This window comes from Ursus arctos, unplaced genomic scaffold (genome assembly GCF_023065955.2).
Source record: "Ursus arctos isolate Adak ecotype North America unplaced genomic scaffold, UrsArc2.0 scaffold_7, whole genome shotgun sequence".
In the NCBI taxonomy this organism is placed as follows: Eukaryota; Metazoa; Chordata; class Mammalia; order Carnivora; family Ursidae; genus Ursus; species Ursus arctos.
The window spans coordinates 16,277,500-16,303,045 of record NW_026623089.1 but is presented as its reverse complement, the minus strand read 5'-3'; the positions used below and the strand labels follow the sequence as shown (position 1 = coordinate 16,303,045).

The 25,546-nt window shown below is 42.8% G+C and overlaps 1 protein-coding gene across 1 annotated transcript; it reads left to right on the top strand.

Annotated features, from left to right (window-relative positions):
- The first annotated feature begins 2,261 nt into the window (after positions 1 to 2,261).
- On the top strand, positions 2,262 to 24,504 carry PLEKHS1 (pleckstrin homology domain containing S1). Its single transcript, XM_026494171.4, has 13 exons — positions 2,262 to 2,386; positions 4,137 to 4,183; positions 10,262 to 10,350; positions 10,462 to 10,568; positions 11,175 to 11,309; positions 13,045 to 13,120; positions 13,992 to 14,108; positions 16,046 to 16,171; positions 17,251 to 17,357; positions 18,049 to 18,255; positions 18,960 to 19,061; positions 20,230 to 20,365; positions 22,810 to 24,504. Exons 2-13 carry the CDS (start codon positions 4,156 to 4,158, stop codon positions 22,987 to 22,989), a joined length of 1,410 nt encoding a protein of 469 aa, XP_026349956.2. The 5' UTR covers positions 2,262 to 2,386; positions 4,137 to 4,155; the 3' UTR covers positions 22,990 to 24,504.
- Positions 24,505 to 25,546: the final 1,042 nt, after the last annotated feature.

Genomic DNA, 25,546 nt, shown 5'->3' with positions numbered 1-25,546 from the left:
TATCAATAAATTCTGAAATAAAATATTCTTTCTTATTAACTGCCTTCAACTTGAACAGGAAATGAAAGTGATACAAGCATTAACACGCATGCGCACGCACACACACACACACACACACACCCCTCCCAGGACAAAAGGCAAAAGAATGAAATAATGCTAAGTGCTGATTTTTGGGGTTTTGCCTGATCCTCAAATTCACAACTTATTCAAAATCTATATAAAACATGTTCTTTCTTCTCCAGGCCCAGAAATGAAAGATAGTTACTTCTGTTACAATAGAAATTGAAGTACAAATAAACTGAGAAGCAGGGAAGCCCCGTTGCTGACCAACAGGAGGATCTAAGAAACATAGGGTGTCAGGAGTTCTATCATACCCTATGCAGGAGATGGGCTTTCAGGAAAGAAGCTACTTTGTGTGGTCCCAACTTTTGGGAGTCTCCTTCCTACTTTGCTTGTTTCTCTCTCTTCCTATTGTGAGCTACATCGCTACCCCTTCCCTACCAACCCTGAGCCCACTGCTCCAATTCCAGCCAGGTGAGCAATATAAGGATTCATGGCAATAAGGGGAAAGGAAAGGAAGAAAAAAGAAGCCCCATCATCCTTCGTCTGGCCCCAGTGGTGATCTTGTTAGCTGTCTCCCTAGGCCACAATCTTCAGGCCATCCTCTATGATCTATGGACATCCCCTTTTCCCCAGAAACTGGACCCAAGAATTCTTTTGAAATGAAGAGGATTCTGACTTCAATCTTCTATGGATCCAAGGGTCCTCCTTTGACATGTGTGTCTGCTTTTGCTTTTACAAATGAAACCAAGTATAAAAATAGACTGTTGTATATGTGTTGGGGAAGGTGGGTAGATGATTACCTTTATCCTCTTTCTCATATTTCAGAAACCTTTAGAGAGCTTCAAGAAGGATAAACTGGATGTCCACGTGGATGACCAAACACCCTACCCTCTCAGTTCCTTGACCTCCTCATCAGCAATGACCTTCCGTCTACACCATAGCAAAATCACTCACTCCCTGCAACAGCTCTACTTTCAAGACCATCAGTCAATCGTGCTGACCTCAAGCATCGCTTCTTACCTTTCCGGCCAATTTGCTCTTTCTTCAATCTCACCAGTACTTCCTCCCTAGGAGTCCCCTTCTATTCTCTCTCCTCTGTATGCCCCTCTGATTCCATGGTTCATCCTTTGGGGCAGGCTTTTGCAAATATGCTAAGTTCCCTTGCTCCTTTGTCTATCTGCGGTATCTTCCTGGCATTAAATAAGTAAGTAAGTAAATAAATAAATAAATAAATATTTTTAAAAATAACACCATTAACCTGAAATGAACTTCACCCCTCAGCTCCCCCATTCTGCTCCTGAACAGCTGAATGCCACTAGAGAAAACCACACATCGGTCAGACAGGACTCTTGATCAATTCAGGGTCACCAATCTCAAGAGATTCTCAACACTCCCAGCATCAAGAAATACTTGCAGAGTGGGGAAACATGTAAGGAAGGACCTGGGGATTCTGAAATGAATGCACTGGATACAGGTAAAGGAACAAGCGAAGGGACGAAGCAAATACATCAGTGCCGAAGAGAACCAGACAAGAAGAGTACACTGGAAGCCAAGAGAAGAGAGAATTTCAACAAGGCTTGACTGCCATTGCCTTTTGTGAGCAAACCTCTTTTTTTTTTTTTTAAAGATTTTTGTATTATTTATTTGAGAAAGAGAATGAGCACACAAGCGGGGGTGGGGGGCAGTGAGCAAAACTCTCCTTTTTAGGCGTTGTTGGGTGGCCGTACGGGAGAGCCTGCCTCGTGCCACCCTGTTGATGACAACTCTGTTATGGATGAAGAGGCAAATAATCCTGGAGACCATTGGCGTGTGCAAGTGTGTTGGAGAAGTCAGGCTTTTACTTCCTCATCTGGCACAAAGAAATCTCCCCTACCTTCCCCAGGAGAATATTGGGAGGATATGGATGGGTAGGAAGCAAAGATATTATTTCAACAGTAATGAGTGTACAAGGTCAAAGTTGACACTGTTCTCAATGAGAAACATTGTGACTATGAACAAAAGCTAATGGGATTTTTTTTTATTTGTTTGCTTTTACTTTTTGATGCTAGACAATTGGAATGCCAAGGGCAGTTCTGTGCCAAGCCACAAAAAGAATGAAAGCCCAGGACTTCCCCTAGGACGGCAGCTTCCATACTAGCTAAAGGCAAGCATAAAATCTGCCCCAAGTCAGTAGTTTAGGAACTTCCTGTTGGTTCACATTTCAAACGGATTGTATTTAATTTTCACCTCACCACTCAGAGCTCAGAGTGAACAGCGATGAGGTCAGGAGACCCAGGGACGGGGCACTCTGCTGAGAACTGAACCAGCAACCCCTTGGCTTCTAGTAAGTATTGCTTGGTTTGAATGTTTTAGGTTCTCAAGGCTGTGGTAATCTGAAAGATTAATTGAGGAAAATTGCTGTTTGGAGCTCTTGGTTCATAACTGTAAAGTCAGAAGGAAATAGGACCTCTTGGTATCATGCTGATCAAATTCCAAATGACATTAAAATGAGCAGGTTGTAGGCAATGGTCCCGGGTAGGTGCCCCTGAATGTGATCAAAGAGATAAATCTGAATGGCTTTTTTGTTTGCGGGCAATGACAAGACATGCAAGCAGAACTCTGAAAAGGTTTAATTCTTCTGTCTTAAATAGGAGGAAAAAGTAGAGTGGTTCAGACAACTGTCAGGTTAGAATTCTTGCTCTGCTTCTTGTTTGGTTCTGTGGTCAAAGGCAAATGGCTTAGTATCTCTGAAAACAGTTTCCTCATTTGTAAAATGAGTATTATACCATTGTAAAAGTGGTGTCGTTTTACAGAATTATATGTAAAACTATATGTGAAATCTATATGTTTTATAAATAAAAATATATATGAAATTGAATGAGATTTCATATATAAGGTATAATTTTGCTTATATCACATAAACATATGTATTTTGCTTATGTGATATAAGCAAAATTTATATAATAGGTCTCATATATAATGGGTTTCACATATGTATACATATACTGGATTTCATATATGTAATATGAAATTCGTATATATAATATGAAATACATGTTATGTAGGAAATCCAGTATTTATATACATATACAGTTGAATCTGGAACAACATAGGGATTAGGGTTGATGACCCCCCACACAGTTGAAAATCCACATATAACTATCGACTCCCCCAAAAACTTAACCACAAACAGCCTACTATTAACCAGACGACTTACCCATAACATAGAGCTGGTTGACACATATTCTGCATGTTATATGTATTTTATATACAGATATAGATATGTAGATATATTATATGTATTATATATAACATGCAAAATATGTATGAAGGGCCCTTTGTCTCCTCCCATTTTCCTGGGACTGCCCTGGCACTGCCCTGTCTGATGCTTCTCCCTATTTTGAGAGTCTTACTCTGATCACCAACACATCCCTGGTTGCAAAGATCTCCCCTGCCCTGAGGCACTTTGCCCTGTGAGATCCCCCTTCTCACAGGGCCCCGTCACCATGGGGTTCAAGGGACCTCGGCACAGCTGCCAGGAGAGAGCTCCACCTCTCGGAGTCCAGAGCCAGGCCGGCACCCAAGGCAGCTGAAGAACAGGGATATGCCCTGGTCCTCGCTCGTCAGTTTCCCTCTGCAGAAAGCAAGTTCCTGGCATGGAGAAGGGCTTATCTTATGCTTCCTCTTGGCTAGACATGCTTTCTCAGCTGCATTGGGTCCGTAGCCTCCTGCCCTCTGCCCTGTTCTTGTCTCTCCTCCTTGGTGCTGTTTCCCGCAGGGGCTTTGTTGTCAGAGTCCCTAATGGAGCAGGAGCCGAGAAAGTCGAGAGAACACGGCTCCTTCCGTCATGCCTCCGCAGAACTGCCACCTGGTGAACACAAGTTGCTTGGATGTGTCCTTGTTACTGTGGCGACTATCAGTCTTGGGGACAGAATGGAAAGCAGGAGGCTGATAACACTGGGGGGCACCATCCTGATGCCCCATGATGGAATTGCTAATCAGTGAAGCACACTGCTGTTTGAGGACTAACTGGCTTTTAACTCTTCCTTTTGCTGTTTGAGGACTAACTGGCTTTTAACTCTTCCTTTTGACAGATGAGAAAAGACAACCAGAATGGAACCCAAACCTCAGAAGAGTCCAGGTACCTGGGGATGTACTCTCTGAAGTAAAAACCTTTATTGAAAATGACGAACAATTCTCGCTAAGCTAACCAGGATATGGAAGACAGTTTTAGTGAGGCCAGTGGGTGGCATTCTGGGACAACGGTTCCTGGTATGGAGAGTGTGGCAGGGGCTGTGGGGTTCAGTTAATTATTTTGTAAGAGCTCACCTATCTAGAAATTTGACATTTTCTGATTTTCATTAACCAAATGTTCCATCTGTTGCTTGGAGATGGTACTAAGACAAACGATAGCCCAGAAAAGACTGAAGACTATTTTGTAACTTAGTAGGAAATTCTCACTTGGAGAAACGGCCTTAATTGTTATTAAAGAGGTAGCTCAAGGTATATTATTCAAAGGTCCTTGTTCATGTTGACGTAGTTCCTAGAAGGTGGGTACTTAGGAAAGCTGAGTGTAGGATGACATAATTTAGAAAGGAATTTATCCAATTTAATTTAAAAATAAATAGTTTTGAGTATCTATTCAAAGCACCTGTTATTAGTAAAGTCACTGTGCTTCATATTACAGAGAATATACAGATTAAGTTATAGAGTCATTGCTCTCAGTGAGTTTATAAATTTTGGGGGGAAGTTAAACACATGCGAGCAGCTGTATTGAAAAGAAAAGAGAAGCACAAATAATCAGGGTATGATAGGAATCATGAAATAAGTGCGAAATGTTATGGGGATCTAAGGGAGAGCATGCAAGTGGTTATGGGAATCCAGAGACGTCTGATGAGAAGGCATTTAAGCCGGACCCTAAAAGATGTATAGGATCTTAAAAGAGATTGGAAAAGAGCACGTCTCAGCAGAGGGGGATGGCATGAGCAAAAACAATGCGTGGGTTAGAGGCAGGATACGTCAAAGGACAATGCGTGTATAAAGTAGGACAAGGGAGAGTACCGGATGAGGCCGTGGCACTCTACTGTGCCAGACCTTGACCTCATACGACCAGGAATCCTTGAAGCCTTTTGAGCAAGAGAAAGGGGTCATTAGGTTTGCATTTTAGGCTGGTCATATTTTTTGTGTGGTGAAAATGACATACAATAAACTGCACGTATTTCAAGTGTACTACGTGGTAAGTTTTGACATGTGTGTGCCTGGGAAACTATCACCACAATCAAGATAATGAACACATGCATCACTCCCAAAAGTTTTCTGTTATTGATTTCCAATTCGATTCCATTATGCTCTGAAAATATACTTTGTACACCTTGGATCCTTTCGAATGTATTGAGACTGGTTTTGTGGCCCAGAATATGACCTGTCTTGGTGCATGTTGCCTGTGCCGTGGAGAAGGGTGCTCATGCTGCTGTGCCGAGTGCTCTATAAATATCAGTCAGGTCAAGTCTGTTGACAGTGCTGTTCAAGTCCACTCTATCTTTATGATTTTCTGCCTGTTTTTTCTACCAGTTATGGAGAGAAGGGTCGTGAAATCTCTGACTCTGTGCATTTCTCTACGTCTCCATGCAGTTCTATCAGTTTCTGCTTCATGTGGGTTGAAGCTCTGTTATTAGGTACATAGATGTGTAGGACTGTTAGGTCCTCTTGATTAATTGACCCCTTTATCATTATAAAAAGACCTTTATCCCTGGTAATATTTTTTTTTGCTTTGAAATCTGATGTTAATATAGCCAACTCAGCTTTCTTTAGACTGCTGTTGGCATAGTATGTTCTTTTTCTGACCTTTATAACCTATTTCTGTCTTTATATTTAAAATGTATTTCTTATAAGTACCACACAGTTGGGTCTTGCTTTTTTATCCAATCTGACTAATCTCTTTTAATTGAATTGTCTAGACAATTTAGACTTACAGTGATTAGTGATATGATCAGGTTTGAGTCTATCATAATGTTGTTTTCTATTTGTCTCATTTTTTCTTTGTTCACCTTTTCCCTCTTTTTCATCCTTTTTTGAATTAATTGAGTACTTTTATGATACTTTCTATCTCCTTTCCTGGCTTATGAATTGTAACTGTTTGTCTCGTTATTTTTAGTGGTTGCTTTAAGACTGATAGTGTATATCTTTAACATATCACAGTCTATCTTATTACAAGTGATATTATACCAATTCACATATTATATAAGAATTTTGCAAAAGTATACTTCCATTTTCCCCTCCTGGCTTTCATGCATTTTATTTATTGAAACTGCATTTTTCTTACACATATGCTATTATCTGCACAACATATTGTCAGTATTATTGTTTGAACAACCAATTGAATTAAAAAATTTTTTTAAAGGCAATGGAATGTTTTATTTAATAAATTGTGTAGTAGGTAGGATATTTGCTTTATTACTTTATTATTCTTTTTTATTTATTTATTTTTAAAATTTTGATGTATTTATTTTGCTCTATTTTTTTATTATTATGTTCAATTAGCCAACGTATAGTCCCTCATTAGTTTTTGATGTAGTGTTCAACGATTCATTAGTTGCATATGTATGTTTTAAATAATAAGAAAATGATTCAAATATTTTCCTTTGGAGTTACCATTCAGTGTTGTTCATTCATTTATGTAAATTCGGATTTTCAGGGGCGCCTGGGTGGCTAAGTCAGTTAAGCATCTGCCTTCAGCTTGGGTCATGATCCTGGGGTCCTGGGATCCAGCCCCACATCAGGCTCCCTGCTCGGTGGGGAGTCTGCTTCTCCCTCTCCCCACCCACTGCTCGTGCTCTCTCTCGTTATCTCTCTCTCTTTCTCAAATAAATAAATAAAATCTTAAAAAAATAAAATAAAATAAAAAGCAATCATTATTAAAAAATTTCAGGTTTCCACTTGGTATCATTTTTTTCCACCCAGAGGACTTCCTTTAATGTTTCTTGTAATGCACGCCTCCTGTTGCTGAATTCCTTTAGCTTTTGTGTGTCTGAAAAATGTTTTGAAACTGCCTTTCTTTTTGAAAGATATTTTTGCTGCATTTATTTATTTATTTTTAAAGATTGTATTTATTTATTTGACAGGGAGAGAGACAGCCAGTGAGAGAGGGAACACAAGCAGGGGGAGTGGGAGAGGAAGAAGCAGGCTCCCAGCGGAGCAGGGAGCCTGATGCGGGGCTCGATCCCAGGACCCTGGGATCACGCCATGAGCCGAAGGCAGACGTTTAACAACTGAGCCACCCAGACACCCCTTTTGCTGCATTTAGAATTCTAGAATGACAGTGTTTTTCTTTCGGTACTTTAAATATGTTGCACCACTGGTTTTTTGCTTGCATTGTTTCTGATGAGAAATCTAATATCTTACTTACAGTTTGTTTGTTTTTTTCCCTTCTGCATATATATTCCACCCCCACCCTACCCCACCCCCGCTGATTTTAAGGTTTTTTCTCTTTTATCACTGGTTTTGAGCAATTTGATTACGATGTGCCTTAGTGTAGTTTTCTTCATGTACCTTGTGTTTGGGTTCCTGACCTGCTTGGATCTCTGGGTTTATAATTTTCTTTAAGTTCTCTGGCCTTGGGCAGTTTCCTCACACCCATATACTGATTAATAATCTTGAGTACTTAAGAAGAACTTGATGCATGTTTCTGTGGTCTTCCTGTGTGCAGCCCTCTCCTCTCCGGCACTCTGTCCTGTGAACCCTAGTGCCTCGATCTCCCTGAACTCTTAGCTTTGTCTCCTCAACCCAGGCATCCACCTGGTTCCACCTCAGTTCCCCTTTCTTGTGCTATAGCCTGGAATCTCTCTCAAGGGAATTGTAGGGCCTACCTTGATTGTTTCCTGTCTCTTAGGGATCAGTGACTTTAACCGCCCATGCTCACTGTCTTGAAAACCACTATTTTATATATTCTGTCTGCTAAACCCATCCCTGTTATTCTGTCTTTGCCCAAAGTGCTAGATCAGTCAGAGTTGGCGTTTAGTCTCAGGGATAGGTCGAGGATGGATTTGAAAATGTCAAGACTGGAGTTAGGGGGTCAAACTGGACAACTACTGAAACAGTACAGTGAAAAACATATAGAGGCCTCAAATTCACATGAATTGAAACATACTGAAACGCTTGAAGGTCTTGAAGGCAGTGCGGGTAGAAACAGAGAAATAGGGATAGATCCCAGAAGTATTCGGGAAGTGAAAATAGGCATGATGTAATCACTCACTGGCCATAAGGCTGAGTTATGGTGATTTCTCAGCCTCAGTTCTGGGGAAAACAGTGCCATTGCCATGGTCAACAAACACCGTCAGAGTTTTCGTGCCCTGGAGCTAGTAATCAGTGTGAATACTGGGGACCCCCTGGGAATGCCTAAACTGGGCAACGTTTTTGCAGATATTTACTTTACTTTAAGATTCTGCTGCTTGTAGGGGTGCCTGGGTGGCTCAGTCTGAGCATCTGACTCTTGATTTCAGCTCTGGCCATGATCTCAGCGTCATGAGATTGAGTCCCGTGTCTGGCTCCATGATGGGCGTGGACCCTGCTTGAGATTCTCTCTCCTTCTCCCTCTGCCCCTCCGCCCCTTAAAAAATGATTCTGCTCATTGTATACGATGTTATCAGAGATTTTTAAGACCAAATTTTCATAAAATATCAGCATCTGTTGAACACTCTAAATTGAGTGAGAGCACCTAAGTTATAGGCAGATGAGAGACTGGTTTATTCTACAAATGATAAAGGCTAAAGTTTCCTCTGTTATTAATAATAGCTACTCTTCAGTGAGCCCTACTGTGTGCCAGGCCCAGTCCTGAGAGGTTTCCATGCATTAACTCCTTCAGTCCTCACCACAAATCTGTAAGATCAGTGCTATTGCCTCCATTTTACAGAAGAGGAAACAGGGAGACTTAGTGATCCAACGTGCTCTATAAATACTGTTCAGTAACTACATCTGTGAGTTTTGTGCAAGGCCACGTGACGATTTTAAAGAGGAGCTAATTGCAATATTGTTTCCTTCTGTTTTACTTTTCCAGTGTGTGTGTGTGTGTGTGTGTGTGTGTGTGTGTGTGTGAAGGCATGAGGGGTGGGGAGCAGGCATAGTTGCTGCAGAGGGAGAAGGAGGCAAGGTGAGGACAGCTGCCTAACTACTAGATTCTAGGGGCACCTGGCTGGCTCAGCTGGACGAGCATGTGACTCTTAATCCCAGGATCATGAGTTTGTGTTGGATGTAGAGATTACTTAAATAAATAAACTTCTTTAAAAAAATGTTTTAAAAGGGGCGCATCTGGGTGGCTCAGTCGGTTAAGCATCTGCCTTCAGCTCAGTCATGATCCCAGGATCCTGGGATTGAGCCCCGCATCAGGCTCCCTGCTCAGCGGGGAGTCCGCTTCTCCCTCTGCCTGCTGCCCCTACTCGTGCTCTCTCTCTCTCTCTCTCTAATAAATAAATAAAATCAAAAAATATTCTTAAAAAAGGTTAAAAAAATTACTAGATAGACTGTAGCATCATGTCTCCATCAGCTGTGCTCCCTAATCCTCATTCCGTTTCCACTTAATAAAAAAGCTCTAACTCTTTAGTAAAGGCTGTCTTTCATAAAACCATGGACGAACTAGAACCACAGCCTGGATGTGAAGGCAAAACCAAGCTTTTTTTTTTTTTTTAATAAATTTTATTTTAACAGCATTGCATTTTTCTAAATAATGAACGTAGTGCAGATTTCTTGAAGACATTTTTGAAACTACAGAAAAAAAACCCTATAATTTCAATACTTACTGAGATGCGGTTCACATTTTGGAAACCTTGTGATTTAATCACTCTGCCACCTCATTTTCAATAGCAGGTGGTTTTTTCTTTTGTTTGCTAAGCCAAGTCAAGGCAGAATTATCCTGCTCCTCCGGCTGGTTCTTCAACAAGAACAGAGACAAACCTTTGCTCACACCTAGAAAAGCCAGCAACGTGCCCCCAGATGCTAGACATTAAGGAACTTCCATGTGTCGTCTGAAGGAAGGGCCTGATTGTGGACGAATAAGAACACTCCTTGTCCTTTGGCTTCTTTGTTTTCCTGGCCTATTATAGATGTTCTTTGCCGTAACTGAATAATTTGAAGACCTTTCCAGAGGTAAATAGTGTTTTCCAATTGAAGCAGTTCTTTTCCAAAATTTGCAGGGAACAAACGGAGTCTGTTCATTTTCTTTTATTAGGCAAACAATTTACATTTTATTATGAAAATGAAGTCTGCAAACAAGATTACTTTATTAAATCACCACCTCCTCAGCTTTTCTTCTCCGCTGTAAGTATTCACCATGATTTAACAGGCCTCCCACCAGGCTTATGAGCATTTTTAAAATCCTTTCTCTTCCTCTGAGATTTAACTAGGATGCAAAATGTTCTCATTTTTCAGTCTTCTTGGAAAAAGCGGTTTTTCATTCTTTCAAAGAGTGGGGAAAGGAGACTTCGTCTTTCCTATTACAAAGACCAACATCGCCGAGGGTCCATTGAAATTGACCGGTGTGTATCCAATCGGGAAAACTGTTTTTAACAGCAAATACTAACAAGGTGCATGCAAATCAAAATTTAAATCATTGACGGAAAGAACCAAAGGCTTCACGCTCAACAATATTTGTTGCTGAAAAGAAGCTAAAATGAGGAATGTTTTTGGGTAAAACATAGCTAAATACTTATTTTGTATTGTATACTATAGTTCATGAATTATTAATAAGCACCTAGTAACAAAAGATTTTGATTCACTTAATTTATGGATGAGGGCAGATACAATCATCATTTCATTAAACCAAGATGGATTTTTAGAAAGTATTTAGATTGGCTTTTTTTGTCTTCTCTTTCGGAAATTACGTACAAAACAAAAATTAGAAAACACTATACTTTGTAGAACAAAGACTCCAACTGAAAAAAAGAATTTTTGAATTAAGTTTGAGGCTGAGCAAAGTATTTTCAATCAGTGATGAACCAGATCTTAACTTATTTTCTAAAATTATCGGACAGTTTCCAAAACATTGATCAAGCAGATCCAAATTTTATTCCACTTGAATCCTAATGTAAAATGCTAGTCTTCATGTTTGAATCTGTTTAATACTTTGTGTATGTATCTGACAGAAATTCCAGTGTGGAAGTTGGCATAAGTGGCCATGAAAAAATGCAGTCCATACATAAGATGTTTAAATGTCGCCCTGATGAGGTGATGTCCATCCGAACCACTAACAGGGAATACTTCCTCATCAGCCAGGATAGGTAAGTCGTAAGATAGCACAGAATGTTTCCTGTCTGTACAATAAAAAATAGACACACACACAAATAAAATGCCTTAAACCAATAAACAACATACTTTGAAGAGCAGCCCATGGCCACACTCTTCAAGACCATCTGGATAGTCTTCCTTATTTTTGAAAACATTTTGAAAAGTCCCGTATTTGCTTCCTAGGGTGGTCATACTGAAGTACCGCAAACTGGTGTCTTAGAACAGCAGAGATGTGTTGTCTCACTGTTCTGGAAGCCAGACATCTGGAATCAGGGTGTCCCAGGGCCATACTCCCTTTGAAGTCCTAGGGAAGGTCTGTTCCATGTCTCTCTCCTAACTTCTGGTAGTTGCTGGGCTTGTGGTGGTAGGACTACAAGGTTCACACAGCATTCTCCCTGGGTACATGTCTCTGCATCCAAACTTTTTTTTTTAAAGATTTTATTTATTTATTTGACAGAGAGACAGCCAGTGAGAGAGGGAACACAGCAGGGGGAGTGGGAGAGGAAGAAGCAGGCTCATAGCGGAGGAGCCTGATGTGGGGCTCGATCCCAGAACGCCAGGATCATGCCCTGAGCTAAAGGCAGACGCTTAACGACTGTGCCACCCAGGTGCCCCCCAAACTTTTTATAAGGGCACTTGTTTTATTGGATTGGGAGGCCAGTATGACGTCATCTGAACTAATTACATCAACAATAACCCAACCCAATTTCCAAAAAAGGTCACATCCTGAGATACTGGGGATTGGGACTTCAATATCCAAATTTTGAGGGGACACAATTCAACCCACAACCTTATCACCATCCCCCCAGATGCATTTCACATAAAAGGACCCAATACACAGGGGCGCCTGGGTGGCTCAGTTGGCTCAGCGCCCGACTCTTGATTTCGGCTCAGGTCATGATCTCATGGGTTGTGGGAATGAGCTCCCTGCTCAGCGGGGAGTCTGCTTGTCTCCCTCTCCCTCTGTGCCTCCCCCTGCTCTCTCCCTCATCCTCTCTTAAATAAATAAATAAATCTTAAAAAAAAATAACCAATTCACAAACATCTGCACAAACTACCCATATTAGGGAGGGGCAATGCTCATCCCTGAAGGGGTCTTCAGTTTTTAAGAGGGACTCCTGGTGCTGGCTGAGGTGCCTAATAGATCCTTTAGAGATGATTATCTGTTTGGCAGAGGCCAAGGTTGAGGGAGGAAGCTGTGAGAGGAGGCAGCAAATGCTAACGCCAAAGTATGAGGAGCCTTGATCTGTTGCAGATGAAGCCCGAGGCCAAAAGCTTTCTTTTTACATTGTTACAAAAAGTCAATAGAAAAGAAGACGCGATTTCTATAAATTCATTCAAACGCATTCTTCATAAATACATGCCCTCCCCAAAGGGAAGCATACCTGGATAGCTGCACAAAAGTGGTGCTGACAGGTTAAGGGGCTCACTTAAGAACACAAAAGGAATCCGTGTCAAAGCCGAGAGCTCCAAACCCTATGATTATTACTGTTATTTTCCAGTGTTCTTCCCATTTCCCCAAGTGCTCCTCACAGAGGTGGCGTGAAGATTAATTCTAGGGTGCAAGTGTGGGGGTGGTGAGGAGCCCACGGGTCATTGAAGCTACTGCAGAAAAAAATCTTTATTTCCCTGGTACCTGCTTCCACTGCCTGTTCCAACCTTAATAAAAGAACCCTTCTCTGGTTCAAAAGGAGCACACGCCAGCTGTGAGTTTCTTCCTATCAACAGGGAGAAGATTAAAGACTGGGTCTCCTTCGTGTCATCATTCTGCCATGGTGGAGAGGCTGCACGCCGCAACCCCCAGGTGACTCGACAGCACTAATAAAGTAACAGGGCACGTGAGCATCGCCTCTTTCATGAGGAAACAATGGTAGCTATTCTTTTCCTCCTTAGCAACTGGCACTAATAGGAGGAATAAATAAGCGAAAGCAGGTATATCCTTGTTATTTTTATGCTTAACAGTAGGAAAAAAATACTTTTGTGTTTTGCAAGAGACCCAAAATACAGATGCTTCAAATCTTCGTGACTGGGGTCAGAGGAGTGAAAGGTGACTATGGCATTTTTTTAAGAGTAGCCGAAACTGGAGTCATCTCCATCGTTGTTATGCAAGGTGCCTAATGGCTTCCTTTTGAAGGTGGTTCCTATAAAAACGCTTCTCCTATCTCTTGCGTTTTCAATGTAATCTCTCTCTCATGTAAAGGTTCGTTGCTTTAAGTTTTTCATTTACTTCCCAAGAACCTTCGCTAATTTACCCAAGTCCTTTCTTAGGGCAGACCTTTATAAATGAAACTTGGTCTCTAGGTATTGTTTTGACACGTTTTCTAAGTTCTTCGATGCTGACAATGAAAGCAGAGGCCAAGGAGCAGGGAAAACAAGGCATGTCTATGAGTAGATTCAAATGATTGGAGCCCCGGGGCGGGGTGCAGAGGGGCATAGGCTTGAGAAGGCAGGTGGAGGGAAACTCAGGGCATCTGAAGGTCAGGCTGAGAGTCCTCACGGGTTTGAAACAGCAGAGAGGCATGATTACGTCGTGTCTTAGTGAGAGAAGGCTGGCTGGGGGTAAAAATGTTCGTGGTAGAAGACTGGAAGCAGGAAGCCCAGCTACGAAGCTGTTGTTTAGTTCCAGGTAAGAGACTGACCGTGCCCTGATTGCAATATTGCTTTTCCATAAGCAGGAGAAATTCTCACTGGGTGGTAAAAGGCCCTCTTCAGACCCCAGCCCTGTCCTTGGTCTTTCCAGCCCATCAGAGACTGTCAGCTGCACCACACCAAGAAACAGTCTTCCAGACATGGTAATCAGACTTATGTCTCTCTCTCTTTCTCTCTCAGGACGCCTTGCCTGGGGGGTCAGCTGAGGCTTTAAAAGTCTTACCAATGTATCTGAAACCTTCCTCTAAGCCTAACCCACCATAAGAATGATTCTTAGCTCTCGTGTTGATCTTATGTTTGGTCTGTTTCTTATACACAATGAGCCTTACTGCTTGCCCTGCCTACCTCGAAAGGTGTTCATCCATTCTGGGTGCTCCTCACCCTGCATCTGGTATGTGGGGTAGAGACCCCTCCACCCAACCAAAAGCCTGGCTGCCAACCTTTTCCTCCCTTTCACACAGAGGGCCACAGAGTACCTCCGTAAAAACATTCCCGAAACACCACTTGGTTTTCTGCCATACCATCTATAGTTCTGAGGTAAAATCAAGGTTCTTACTAATTTCCTTCATTTACCCAGATCAATCTTGCTCCCTTTGTGTGTGTGTGTGTGTGTGTGTGTGTGTGTGTGTGTGTGAGTGTGTGTGACTTCATCTTCCTAATGAAATCCACTTGAGGAAAAAAATACATCTGGCCCTTGAAAGTGCTTTGTGATTATACTCTCTGGCTCTCTCAGATTTGCAATCTTCCCAAGTTGGGATAAGTGGGCTGAGTCGTTGGTTGTTTGTTGGCTTTTTCTTCTGCCATGGATACCGTTTTGTGCTTTAGAGATGTAACCATTGACTTTCCCTTCTCCCTGGGTACCGAGCACATCGTAATATGGCATAACCTCCTGTTTTATCTAGTTGGGAGCTCTCCAACCATTTTAAAAGCTTTCAATAGCAGATCAAATTCACCAGGCCAAACACCTCATTTGGTATTTGCAGGAAATGGGTTGCAAAAGATAACTCTTTTCAGTAAACACCTCTTGTGTTTCACTCACGGTGCCCCTTCTCCCTAAAGATAACGTTACCAGTCATCTTGCCTTTTCACACGCTGTATTCCAATTCAGTGATTTTTCAGTCAGCTCCAGTTAAGAGTACCATCTGCCTCGTTGGGGTTCGTTGTTGTTAAAGTTAAGTGGGAACCCTTCTTCATCCCCAGCTCAGCCTGGTCTGGCTTCATGATCTTGGCACTGGAGAAATGGACACAGCTGAAAGGATTATGTTTTTAAAATCACTTTCCTTCAAGGACTTCTTAGAACACATTCAAGATCAAGATCTTTTCAAAACCTGCTGCTCTCGGGCATTGTTCTTAGAAGAATGAAGTTGTGCTTATAACAATTCTCCTGCCATGCAAAGCAGCTACTTTAGTAGAGTATCTTGTATCTGCTGGGGAGGGAAGGCGGTAATTGGTTGAACCTACATTACCTTGAAGACTATAATTCATACTGTCACATGATCAACATTAGCAAATTGCATTGCTATGGAAACAATAGAAGTATATGAGCAGAACACAAAAGAGGAATTTTGAGCAGGAAGAGGAAAGGTGTGGTGCCTTGACCGTGGGCTAATTACCTTCTCAGATGGCATGGGGTGAAAACTAGTAGGTGGGGGTGGGGGCCTCTGTGGCAGGCCTTAGTGCCTTAAAATACTACCCCCTGCCCCTGCCAGAGAGAACCACTTGTTCTGAGTTACAGACCCCAAAGGTAGAGAAAAGCCTGAAAGATGGGCTTATATTTTTACATCGTCAAGGTGACCCAGACACAAGAGGCAAGTTCAAGTTGTGTGGGTTTCTTCATGTAACCTTGGAAGATCCTCTGATCTTCTCAACCCAGTTAATCTATTATGGCTTTTCCAGAGAGCATATGGTTTAATTCTGTCCCTTGCAAAAAGAAAAAGAAAGAAAGAAAGAAAGAAAGAAAGAAAGAAAGAAAGAACGAACGGGAGGGAGGGAGGGGAGAAAGAAGGAAGGAAGGAAGGAAGGAAGGAAGGAAGGAAGGAAGGAAGGAAAGAATTAATTCTGTCTTCATCTCTTTATTCAGTATTTAATGGAAAAAAATTCTCCAGGACTCAGACAAGCTCATTTACCACATGATTTCTTGTCAGAGACTACTGAAGATACAGAAGAAGAGAGTCATTATATTAGTCCTCGAAGTATTCTTTTAGAGGTAACCCCTTCCATCCATGAATCCTTCGTTCCTTGCACAGATATTTGCGGGGCCCCGGCTGCGCGCTGTTCCTGAGATACTAGGCTGGGTTCGGTGGAACAGAGCAATGAGTCAGGCAAGGCGATGGCTCGCCGTGTTGACACTTGAACAGGAGCCAGCCACGATACCAGGCAGAAAGGGCTCCGTGCTGTTGAGAGATGCTTATAAAATGCATGGAGTACATGAGGGAAGGAAGGCAGGGGAGGTGATTTCCAGACAGAAGGCCAGGTAAAACTAAGCTAGTAAAGCCAAGAAAACGAAGCTAAGAGGCCTTTGAAAAAAAGACTCCCCACCAAATTAAGTACCAAACCGTGCAGTAGAAGTTCAGAGAAGGAGGAGATGGGCGAAGGCCGGGGTGGTCAGAGGGGACTGTGGGACCTCGCAAGGCCTGAACACAGCTTCGTCAGGCCAGAGGGCACAGGGCACTCCAGGAAAAGCAAGGGGCATGAAAGCTGGCTCTGGAAAACCACCATTCCTAGGGGAGCAGCAGGAAGACTGGCTTGACTGGAATGAAATTTTCCAATTACAGGTTCATGATTAATCTGTTAGGCAGGCGGCTAAAAGCCCTCTGGGTTTTTGAGCAACCATTCCCCCAAATGACTTCGTCGTGAGGGGCTAGAGGAGAGCCTCCTGGGGGGCAGTATTTTCTAGGACATTTGCAGCCCCTTGCAGCCCCTTGGCTAGCCTGCGAGCAGGGTAGCCTGAGGCCAGCTCTGTGTTGCGTGGGAGTCTGACCCAGCCAGGTGACATGACTCTGCAGCAGCACCGGCTGGGAAAAAGAGTTCATATCATTAAGTGCCTAGTGATGAAACAGAAAAATAAATACCTAGTTAGTCCAATAAAACAGCATATTGAGAGCACGGGGGAATCCAGGAGGAGAAAGCAGACTTTACTGGTTCAGTGTCCTAGAATGAGCACCACTGTTCACCCAGTGGGGGACGTACTTACTATTTCAGGGCCCAGAGCCATCGTGGGGGAGGTAAAGGGGTACCTGGCTATCGGTAGACTTGCATTCTTACGTCTGTTCCTCTTGTCTGTAGTTGGATACTTTTGTTGCTTCCAATGATTCTGGTGAATCTGCTGCAGCCGGCAGTCCAGACCAGTTCTCCGAGGGAACTGAGGATCATTACATGTCAATGAAATCCTGGTATGTAAGATTGCCATGTGCTTAACATTGATTTTTAACTAATGCACTTTTATAGAACAGTTACTGTTGACATATTAATTCAAAAGCATTAACCAGACCAAGCTCACCACATTATTCTGTAATTTCAAAACAAGAAGAAATGAGGGACGCCTAGGTGGCTCAGTCAGTTAAGCCGCTGCCTTTGGTTCAGGTCATGATCCCAGCATCCTGGGATCGAGCCCCACATCGGGCTCCTTGCTCAGCAGGGAGTCTGCTTCCCCCTCTGCCTGCCGCTTCACCTGCTTATGCTCTCTCTCTCTCTCTAACAAATAAATAAATAAAATCTTTAAAAAGTAGGGGGAAAAAGCCAAGAAGAAGTGAGAATGATTTCTCTGTCCCCTAAAACCCTTCAGTGACCACCTCAGGCCATATTCTGTCTCCTGGGGAACTTATATTCTATTCTGAATTTATGTCTCACACTCTCCCTTCTGTCCTCCAAGTCCTCCCAATGTAAAGAGTTATTTTGACCCCATTTCCATTTTCAGAAGGAAAGTTTGTCAGCTTGGATTCTGTGATTCTGAGGGTCGGGCATACTTGAAGACCTTGTTAGTTTTCGCATGGCTCCTAGCTACTGAAATCTGATTCACACACCATAGAAAGTTGTAAATAGACATGTTGAAAAAGGAGATTGTATTAATTTCTTATACCGTAGTTTTTTCAGAGAGACATCCCACAAGACTGCTGATAGCAAAGAGGAATCCCAGGCCCTTCCAGAGATCCAGAATGGGGAGCTTCGCTTGCAAGAACAAGGCTCACGAAGTGCCTCTTGTCTCCGACCTGCCAGTATGGAAGCACAAACCACGAGTGACAAAAAGCGGTCGGCCTCGCTTACTGTTGTGCAATTATCCATACTAATCAAGTAAAGTTCTAATTTCTAAAACTTTATGGGCCCTTAGAGCAAGGCAGCCTTCCTTTTTTACCCAGAATTCAAATTTTAAAGTAGTTCCTAAAAATCTCCAAGTCAGCCAACATTTTGACCAGCTTCCCCTTTTCACTGATGTGGTGGCCAAGGACAGTAACAGAGCTGGAAACAAAGCGGTCCCCTGGGCTGTGGGTAGCATTTTCAAATAGTTCTAAAAATTCTCCCTTGGCTAGTCTTTCAGGTCCTCAAACTCTGGATCACGCTGAACTCAGTAGCATGTCCCCCAACGTCTACAGTTAAAACTATGGGCACACAAGTTGTATGGCGTTTGGTTATAGAATAGGAGGGAGATGTTTGGGTTTTACGTGATGCCAAGAGCATTTGATGAGATTGTTCTCCATTTTCACTCTTTCCATTGTCATCTATGGAATCATTTCCAGTGGAGAAATGAGCAGATGGGTGTGATATATAACCAACTTGGCCCATTTTTCACTCCAGCGTCTGAAATCTACTATTGCATTCCAAGAGGGCTGGGGAGGGCATTAATGGGTAACTTAAATTCATATTCTCCAAATCTGGGGGACAATCCTTCACTGGAAAATACCATCTTAGATGTAGGAGGCCAAAGTCTACTCAGGAAGTCCAGTTCAGAGCCAGAGACAGTTGCCTGATGTGACTTTTACAAACATTTTATCTCCTAGCAACATCCATGATGAAGGCCAAGTGGAGAAACTAAATGTGTTCCTTTCTCCTTACGACATCATCAATTATCTCACTCTCATAGAAGCTGCAGGACGGATATGGTAGGTTGGAGTTCTTGATTATAAATTGGGTTGGAAGATGGAGAGACAACAATGATATCTTGAAACTCTGTATGTGGCAAAACAGAGAGCTTGGATGGTGGTGTTGCTGTCATCACCAAAGTTCTTTGGTTGAGGCAGAAATAAGGGTGTTGCTGTCGGAGCGTCAGCCGGAAGGTGGGTTGTGGATAGGAGGACCCAAAAGTCCAGTAAGCAGCAAGTTTCTGATACTTTGAAGGTAAGGAAAAGCAGGAGGGAATAGGTATGTTCCAAGAAAATCATTCCCAATCAATGAGCAATGAGTTATTGGATAAATGAATGAAGTTCGTGAAGTCAACAAGAATCTAAGATCTAAAAGAAAAAGTTGGATCAAGGTCAAAGACTCCCAGACACCTACTGGTCAGGGACAGACACAAAAAAGAGAGCTTTCTTAAAATCAGCACTGTTTATTTGACTCTATATCCTTTTTAAAACTTCACGATTAATTTTGGTGGATGATTACATTTTTACAAGGGAAGAAAGCCCTTTAATGTAAAGGGGTGACAAGTTCTATAAGAGGGCAGGAAACACAATCTTCCACTTTTCCAAATTTCTTACAGTCTCAGAGTTTCAATAAATACTTGGCTGAAACTGTAGACTTCTCTGTGTCTAAGCTTGCTCATTCCTCCATTCATGTATTGTTCATCAGATAGTCATTGTGTAATCATCATGTGCTCACTTTCGATAAGTACTTATTTAACATCTTCTGTTTACTTGGAGTTATGTGGCTCTAAAATTTTTTTTTTTGAAAGTCGTGCCATACTTCTGGGGTCTCGTAGCCTGGTGAAAAAGATAGCCACATAAACAAGAAAATATAAAATGCATGTTATTTAATTATACAGTAAATGGGTCTTCCCACCGTGCAATAGAAGCCCAGGGGCAGGGAGAGTCATTAAAGGAAGGGGAATGGGGGAGGACAGTGTGGAGATGGTATGATTAGAGTTGGTTTGGAAGAAGGGTCGAGTCCAATAATAGTGACAGATGAGAGAATATTCTAACAGAAAATGGAGTCGGTCTGCTTTAGATGTGGTGTGACGTAGCTGAAAAAGCTGGCGATGGTAAGGAGGGAACCCCCATCTGTGTCCTGCAAGCACAGTCTCACACTTACGTTGAATGCTGTGTCCCACTGCAGTGTGGCTCAGTGGCAAGGGCCCCCGCGCCTGGGATGCTTATTTTTCCACGGAGATCATCTTTTGGCCGTGAATGACCTGAAGCCCCACGGCCTGGACGAGGCCTCCTTGTTTCTCAGCCGGTCTGTCCAGAAGGAGGTGAGTCTTGCTGACTGGCCCTGGCCAGGAATAAGATCAAGGTCTCGGGCAGAGTCTGAACGGTACATGCAAATACATGCAAATAACAGAAATGTTATTTTAGAAGCTTTTCAAAATTGTTTCATATAAGGTAGGGATTTGGAGAGGCCCCCGGAGTGGGAGGCTGAACATCAGGGTCCAAGACCTCCAAAGCAGCATGAGGGGGTGGAAAGAGTTTGTAAGGGAATCACATTGGCCCAGGGTGTGTGTTCCATCTCCTTTAGCCAATTTGTGCCTCAGCTTTCTCTTCTGCAAAATTGGGGGTAAGGCTAATACTCATTGTTGGAGAATGAACTGTGATAATATGTGTCAATGGCTTACAAATGGGACTGGCCCACACTAGGTGCTCCATACCGTTGACTGATTTGCTTCTCTGACTATTGGCTGGGGAACGTTGGCCAGGGTCACCTTTTTTACTCTTCGGACTCCTTATCTCAGAAATAGGCCTCACCATACCTTCCTCACAGAGTTATTGGAAGAATTAAACAAAACGTGTGAGTGTGTATTAACAATGTATGTTTACAAAGGGCTCCCCGTGGCTCTGCCAGTGGGTATCGGCTCAGCGGGGCAAGTTCCTTCCCTGGCCTCTGCTTATTTCTAACATGCCGCATGACTGTGGGAAAATCACTTTCTTCTCTGGGCTCCAGCTTTGTCTCTCTACAGTAGGATAGTTGGTTTTCAACCTGTGCTTCTTGGGCCCCTAAGAGACAGGGATTGGGAAGAGGGGAGGAAGGGGACAGTATATAAGACTTCAACAAGAATGATCTACATTTATCATTTATCTGCTTTCTATGTTGGCTCTGTTAGCTCTCCCAGAAGAAACATTTCTTTGGCTTAAAATTCCTGAAAACCACTATGCTAGCAGATCTCTCCCAATTTCTTCGAGTTCTGAGGGTTTGTGATTCCATAGGTCTTATCTCTTCTTCTGCATTACACAGTAACCTCATTGGTTAAACAAATTGCTTTCTGTATTCTCTAAATGGGGAAAGCTGGCAAGGATGAGCGAATTGTCTAAGGGACATAACCAGTTAGTGGCAAGGCAAGGACTCATTTCTTCATTCAGTCACTCATTCACCATTTATTGAACACCTCCTTATGCTGGATCATGGGCTAAGTCCTAGAGCTCCATAAATGGCCTCAGCCAAAGCTCAGGGAGCTCACATATTATGGATCAAATAGGCACGTTATGTGCTAATTACAATACAGTGTGTGCTGTAAGATGTGAACAGAGGGCCATGGGAGCAAAGAGAAAAAAAGGAGTGAATCTATTTGAGCAAGGCCAGAAAGGCATCTCAGAGAAGGTCGTGTCTGGCTTGGGTTTTGAAAACCGGGTAGGAGTTTGGAAAAGAAGTAGATTTCGGGTGCTCAGTCCAACAATCACATGACTATAGTATATTTCCTCTGCCAGAAACCCACCCGGGCCAAGTGTTCGATAAAATCTTCTGAAACTTACCAAACAATATTCTGACCCAAAGATCCAGGCATCAGCTCTGAAGCCAGAATAAGGATTTTTGCCTGGGAGCAAATCCAGGACCTCCCCCTGGGCACTGCTGACTGCAGTGTGTCAAGACCGCCTTTCTAGACTGCCAAGTCTCCTGCATGGGAGGGGACAACAGCATTTCTCCTGTGCTGATTCTGCCTCCCCTTTCTATTGGATAACAGTTAGATGCTATGGAGAAACATGGGGTGTTTGCCAACACGGTTATCTGGGAGATCAAAAACTACTTTCCCACCCACCCCCCATTCCTGACCATTGTTTATGTTAAAATGGATGTCCAGTTCTTTTTGAAAATTCTAATAGCTGGTCCCTGGAAGGGAAAAGAATGTTGGAAGAAGGGGGATGTGGAACCAAAGGAGGGGCAGCCAAGGGCCCTAATTGTTTTAGAGCATTTGGACCAATCACATCTACTTTCCCTCCTGCTGGATTATAGTTGAGAGACAAGGAGGTTGGCTTGGGGTTGGGGTAGGGACAGCGAGAGGAGGCCATGTGAGATTTTAGGAGGAGGGGGGAAAGGGATGTGTGTAAAAAAAAAAAGAAGAGATGCTAGATTACAGGAGAGATACTTCAAACTTCAACTTCCCCCTGATCTTGTCCGGGGCTGGTTTTGTATGGTTTCATCTGGATTTTCTAGTTTCAAGAGGCTTTTACTTCTTGGTACAACTGGGCGCATCGGGCCTCATCAGTGCTTTCTGGAATCCACCCTAAAGGCTCAGGCTGGTGGCCGCCAGAGAATAAAAATCCATCCTCCTCCTGAATGTACAAGTCATCCTGGCTTCCTCTGGCCCAGATTTTGTGGTTCATCACAGGATTTTTCTTCAAAACCGGCTTCAAAGGGTGTTAATGAGGACAGACTGAGAACAATCGTAAGGATAATCATTTAGTTTCCTCCTTACTTGTGTTGTAGAAAATAAAACTCACCATCGGCCGGATCCCAAATTCGGAGAAATTCCATGCTGTCGCCTGCACGTGCTCGATAGAAGACGAAGGTGTTGTGCCTTTTCAACTGGGTCAGTCTGGACCGGGGAAGACACTGAGGAGGAGTCCAGCCGTTAGAAAGGGTCAGCGCAAAGGAAGTGGAGAGTAGCATGCCAGGACCCACTGCAGAGGAGAAGGGACGTGCCCTGGGCTCTGCAGGGGCTCTGCCTCTCACGGCTGTGTGTCAGCACAGCTCTCTGATTTTCTGCACCGACATCTTAATGGCAGGGATAACTCCCCTCTCTGGCTATTGCATCGGGGTGTTGAGAGGGCCAAGGGTGATGAGTATGGAACACAGAGGAAATGTAAGGCCTTATTATCTCAGACTTTGTCCCACACACCACAGAGATTGGGTAAGTCCCTCATCTAAAACACACTGTGCGTTCTATGAGGTCGCGGGCCACACAATCCCTTCTTTGTTAGGGCACGCACGGTTGGAAATGCTCATTCCAGGAAGGCGAGTTTCCCGAGAGATGTGATACCGTATCAGCCCTCCCCAACACCTCCTGCTACTCGTCATGCCCCCGTCCAAAATGCTGAGGCAGAGTCACCTCTTGGACTCAGTAATTATCTTGTTTTCTTAAAGACCCAGTAACTATTCTAGAAGTCGAAGCAGTTTTAGGTCATACAGAGCAAAGAGCTGTTTTCTCTACAAGGAATTAAGGCAACGACTTCGCATTTCTAAGTTTGAAAGGTCTTAACTAATTGATACAGTAATTCTTTGATCCTACAAGGCCAAAAACATCAAATCTTTTTTCATAAACAGGAAAACAGAGGCAGAGAATGAAAGGACTAATCAAATCTGGGAATGTTAGAGCATAAGGAGGCTTCAGAAAATATATCTTACCACGTTGTCATTTTGTGCAGGAAGACATCAAGGTCCCAAATGTTTCATACAAACGAAACAGAAACAGACTCATAAATACAGAGAAAAAACTGGCGGTGGTGCGAGGAGGGGGAGGGGGGACAGGGAAAGTAGGCAAAGGAGATTAAAAGGGACAAACTTCCAGTTATAAAATAAGGAAGTCTCGGGATGAAAAGCGCAGCGTGGGGAACAGGGTCAATGATACCGCAACAGCATTGTGTGGTGACTGCATTAACGGTGGTGAGCAGAGCAAAATATACAGGATTGTTGAATCACTCTGTTGTACACCTGAATCTAATAGAACACGGTATGTCCAAGAGTATCGATAATCATAATAGACTTCCTCTGTAGTTCCCAGTTTCGTAGCTGTTTAGTGGCAGAACCAAGAATCTAAAACCAGCCCTGAGAAACGGATGTCCTCACCCTCGCTTTGTGTTTGGACCGAGGTTTGAAAAGACCTTCAGCAGATAGAAGACACATTTCAAATACAGCTCTGTTAACCAGATTGTCTAAAAATTCTTACCTACTGTTTCTTTTTTGAAGCTGGATTGAAGACTCTTTTTCCCTAGTTTTATGAAATGTAATTGACATATGGCGTTGCATCAGGTCAAGGTATACAACGTAATGATCTGATGGGTGTATATTCACCTGCTGTTTCTACTTCTAGAAATCTGTCCTACCGAAGTACTCACTCAACACAAAGATTATTTTGTAATGTTCACTGTAGCATTGTTTGTAATAAAAAAAAAAAATTCTTCAGGGATTGCCTAATGATGAGGACTTCATGGGATGGGGTGCTCTGCAGATGTTAAATGTTCTACATGTGGAGTCGTGGAAAGATGTTTACAGTATAGTAAGAATGACAAAAGCAGGTTGCTGGGCGCCTGGGAGGCTCAGTCGTTAAGTGTCTGCCTTCGGCTCCGGTCATGATCTCAGGGTCCTGGGATTGAGTCTCACATCAGGTTCCCTGCTCAGCGGAGAGCCTGCTTCTTCCTCTCCCTCTGCCACGCGCCCTGCTTGTGCTCTCTCTCAAATAAATAAATCAAGTCTTTAAAAAAGAAAAAAGCAAGTTGCCAAACAGTAGGCATGACATTGTCCTATTTTTACAAAAACAAATTATTGGTATTTACGTATACGTATGTGTGTATACAAAACCTCCCCCACCCTAATAAGAGAGAAATGCCTACCTCCTCAGCTTCTCATGAGGTTTAAACGGGTGATGTACGGACAGCACCTAGTACACTGCCCCATACGCAGTGAGCACTCAATGCCGGTTCTGCGGCTGCTGCTTTGACAATGCCGTTTTTTTCAGTAACAATCATCTCTGAAAAGTAGGACCAAGGTTGGCCATGTGGGGGAGGCATTTCTGTAATGTTTGAATTTTTCTTTCTTTCTTTCTTTTTTTTTTTTGCAATGAGCATGTCATTTTTATTAAAAAAAATACAAGTATGAAAAATAAATTCTATATATTTATATAAATTTATGTTTATTATATAAATATATATTTATATAAATTTATATTTGTCATATAAATATACCTTCTATATTTATATGTATTATATATTTATGTATTATTATTTACATTTATTATATAAAAATAAATGTAGGGGACGCCTGGGTGGCTTAGTCAGTTAAGTGTCTGCCTTTGACTCAGGTCATGATCTGGGGTCCTGGGATCGAGCCCCTGCATCAGGCTCCTTGCTCAGTGGGGAGCCTGCTTCTCCTTCCGCCTGCTGCCCCCCCTGCTCCTTCTCTCTCACTCACTCTTTCTCAAATAAATAAAATCTTTCAAAAAAACCCA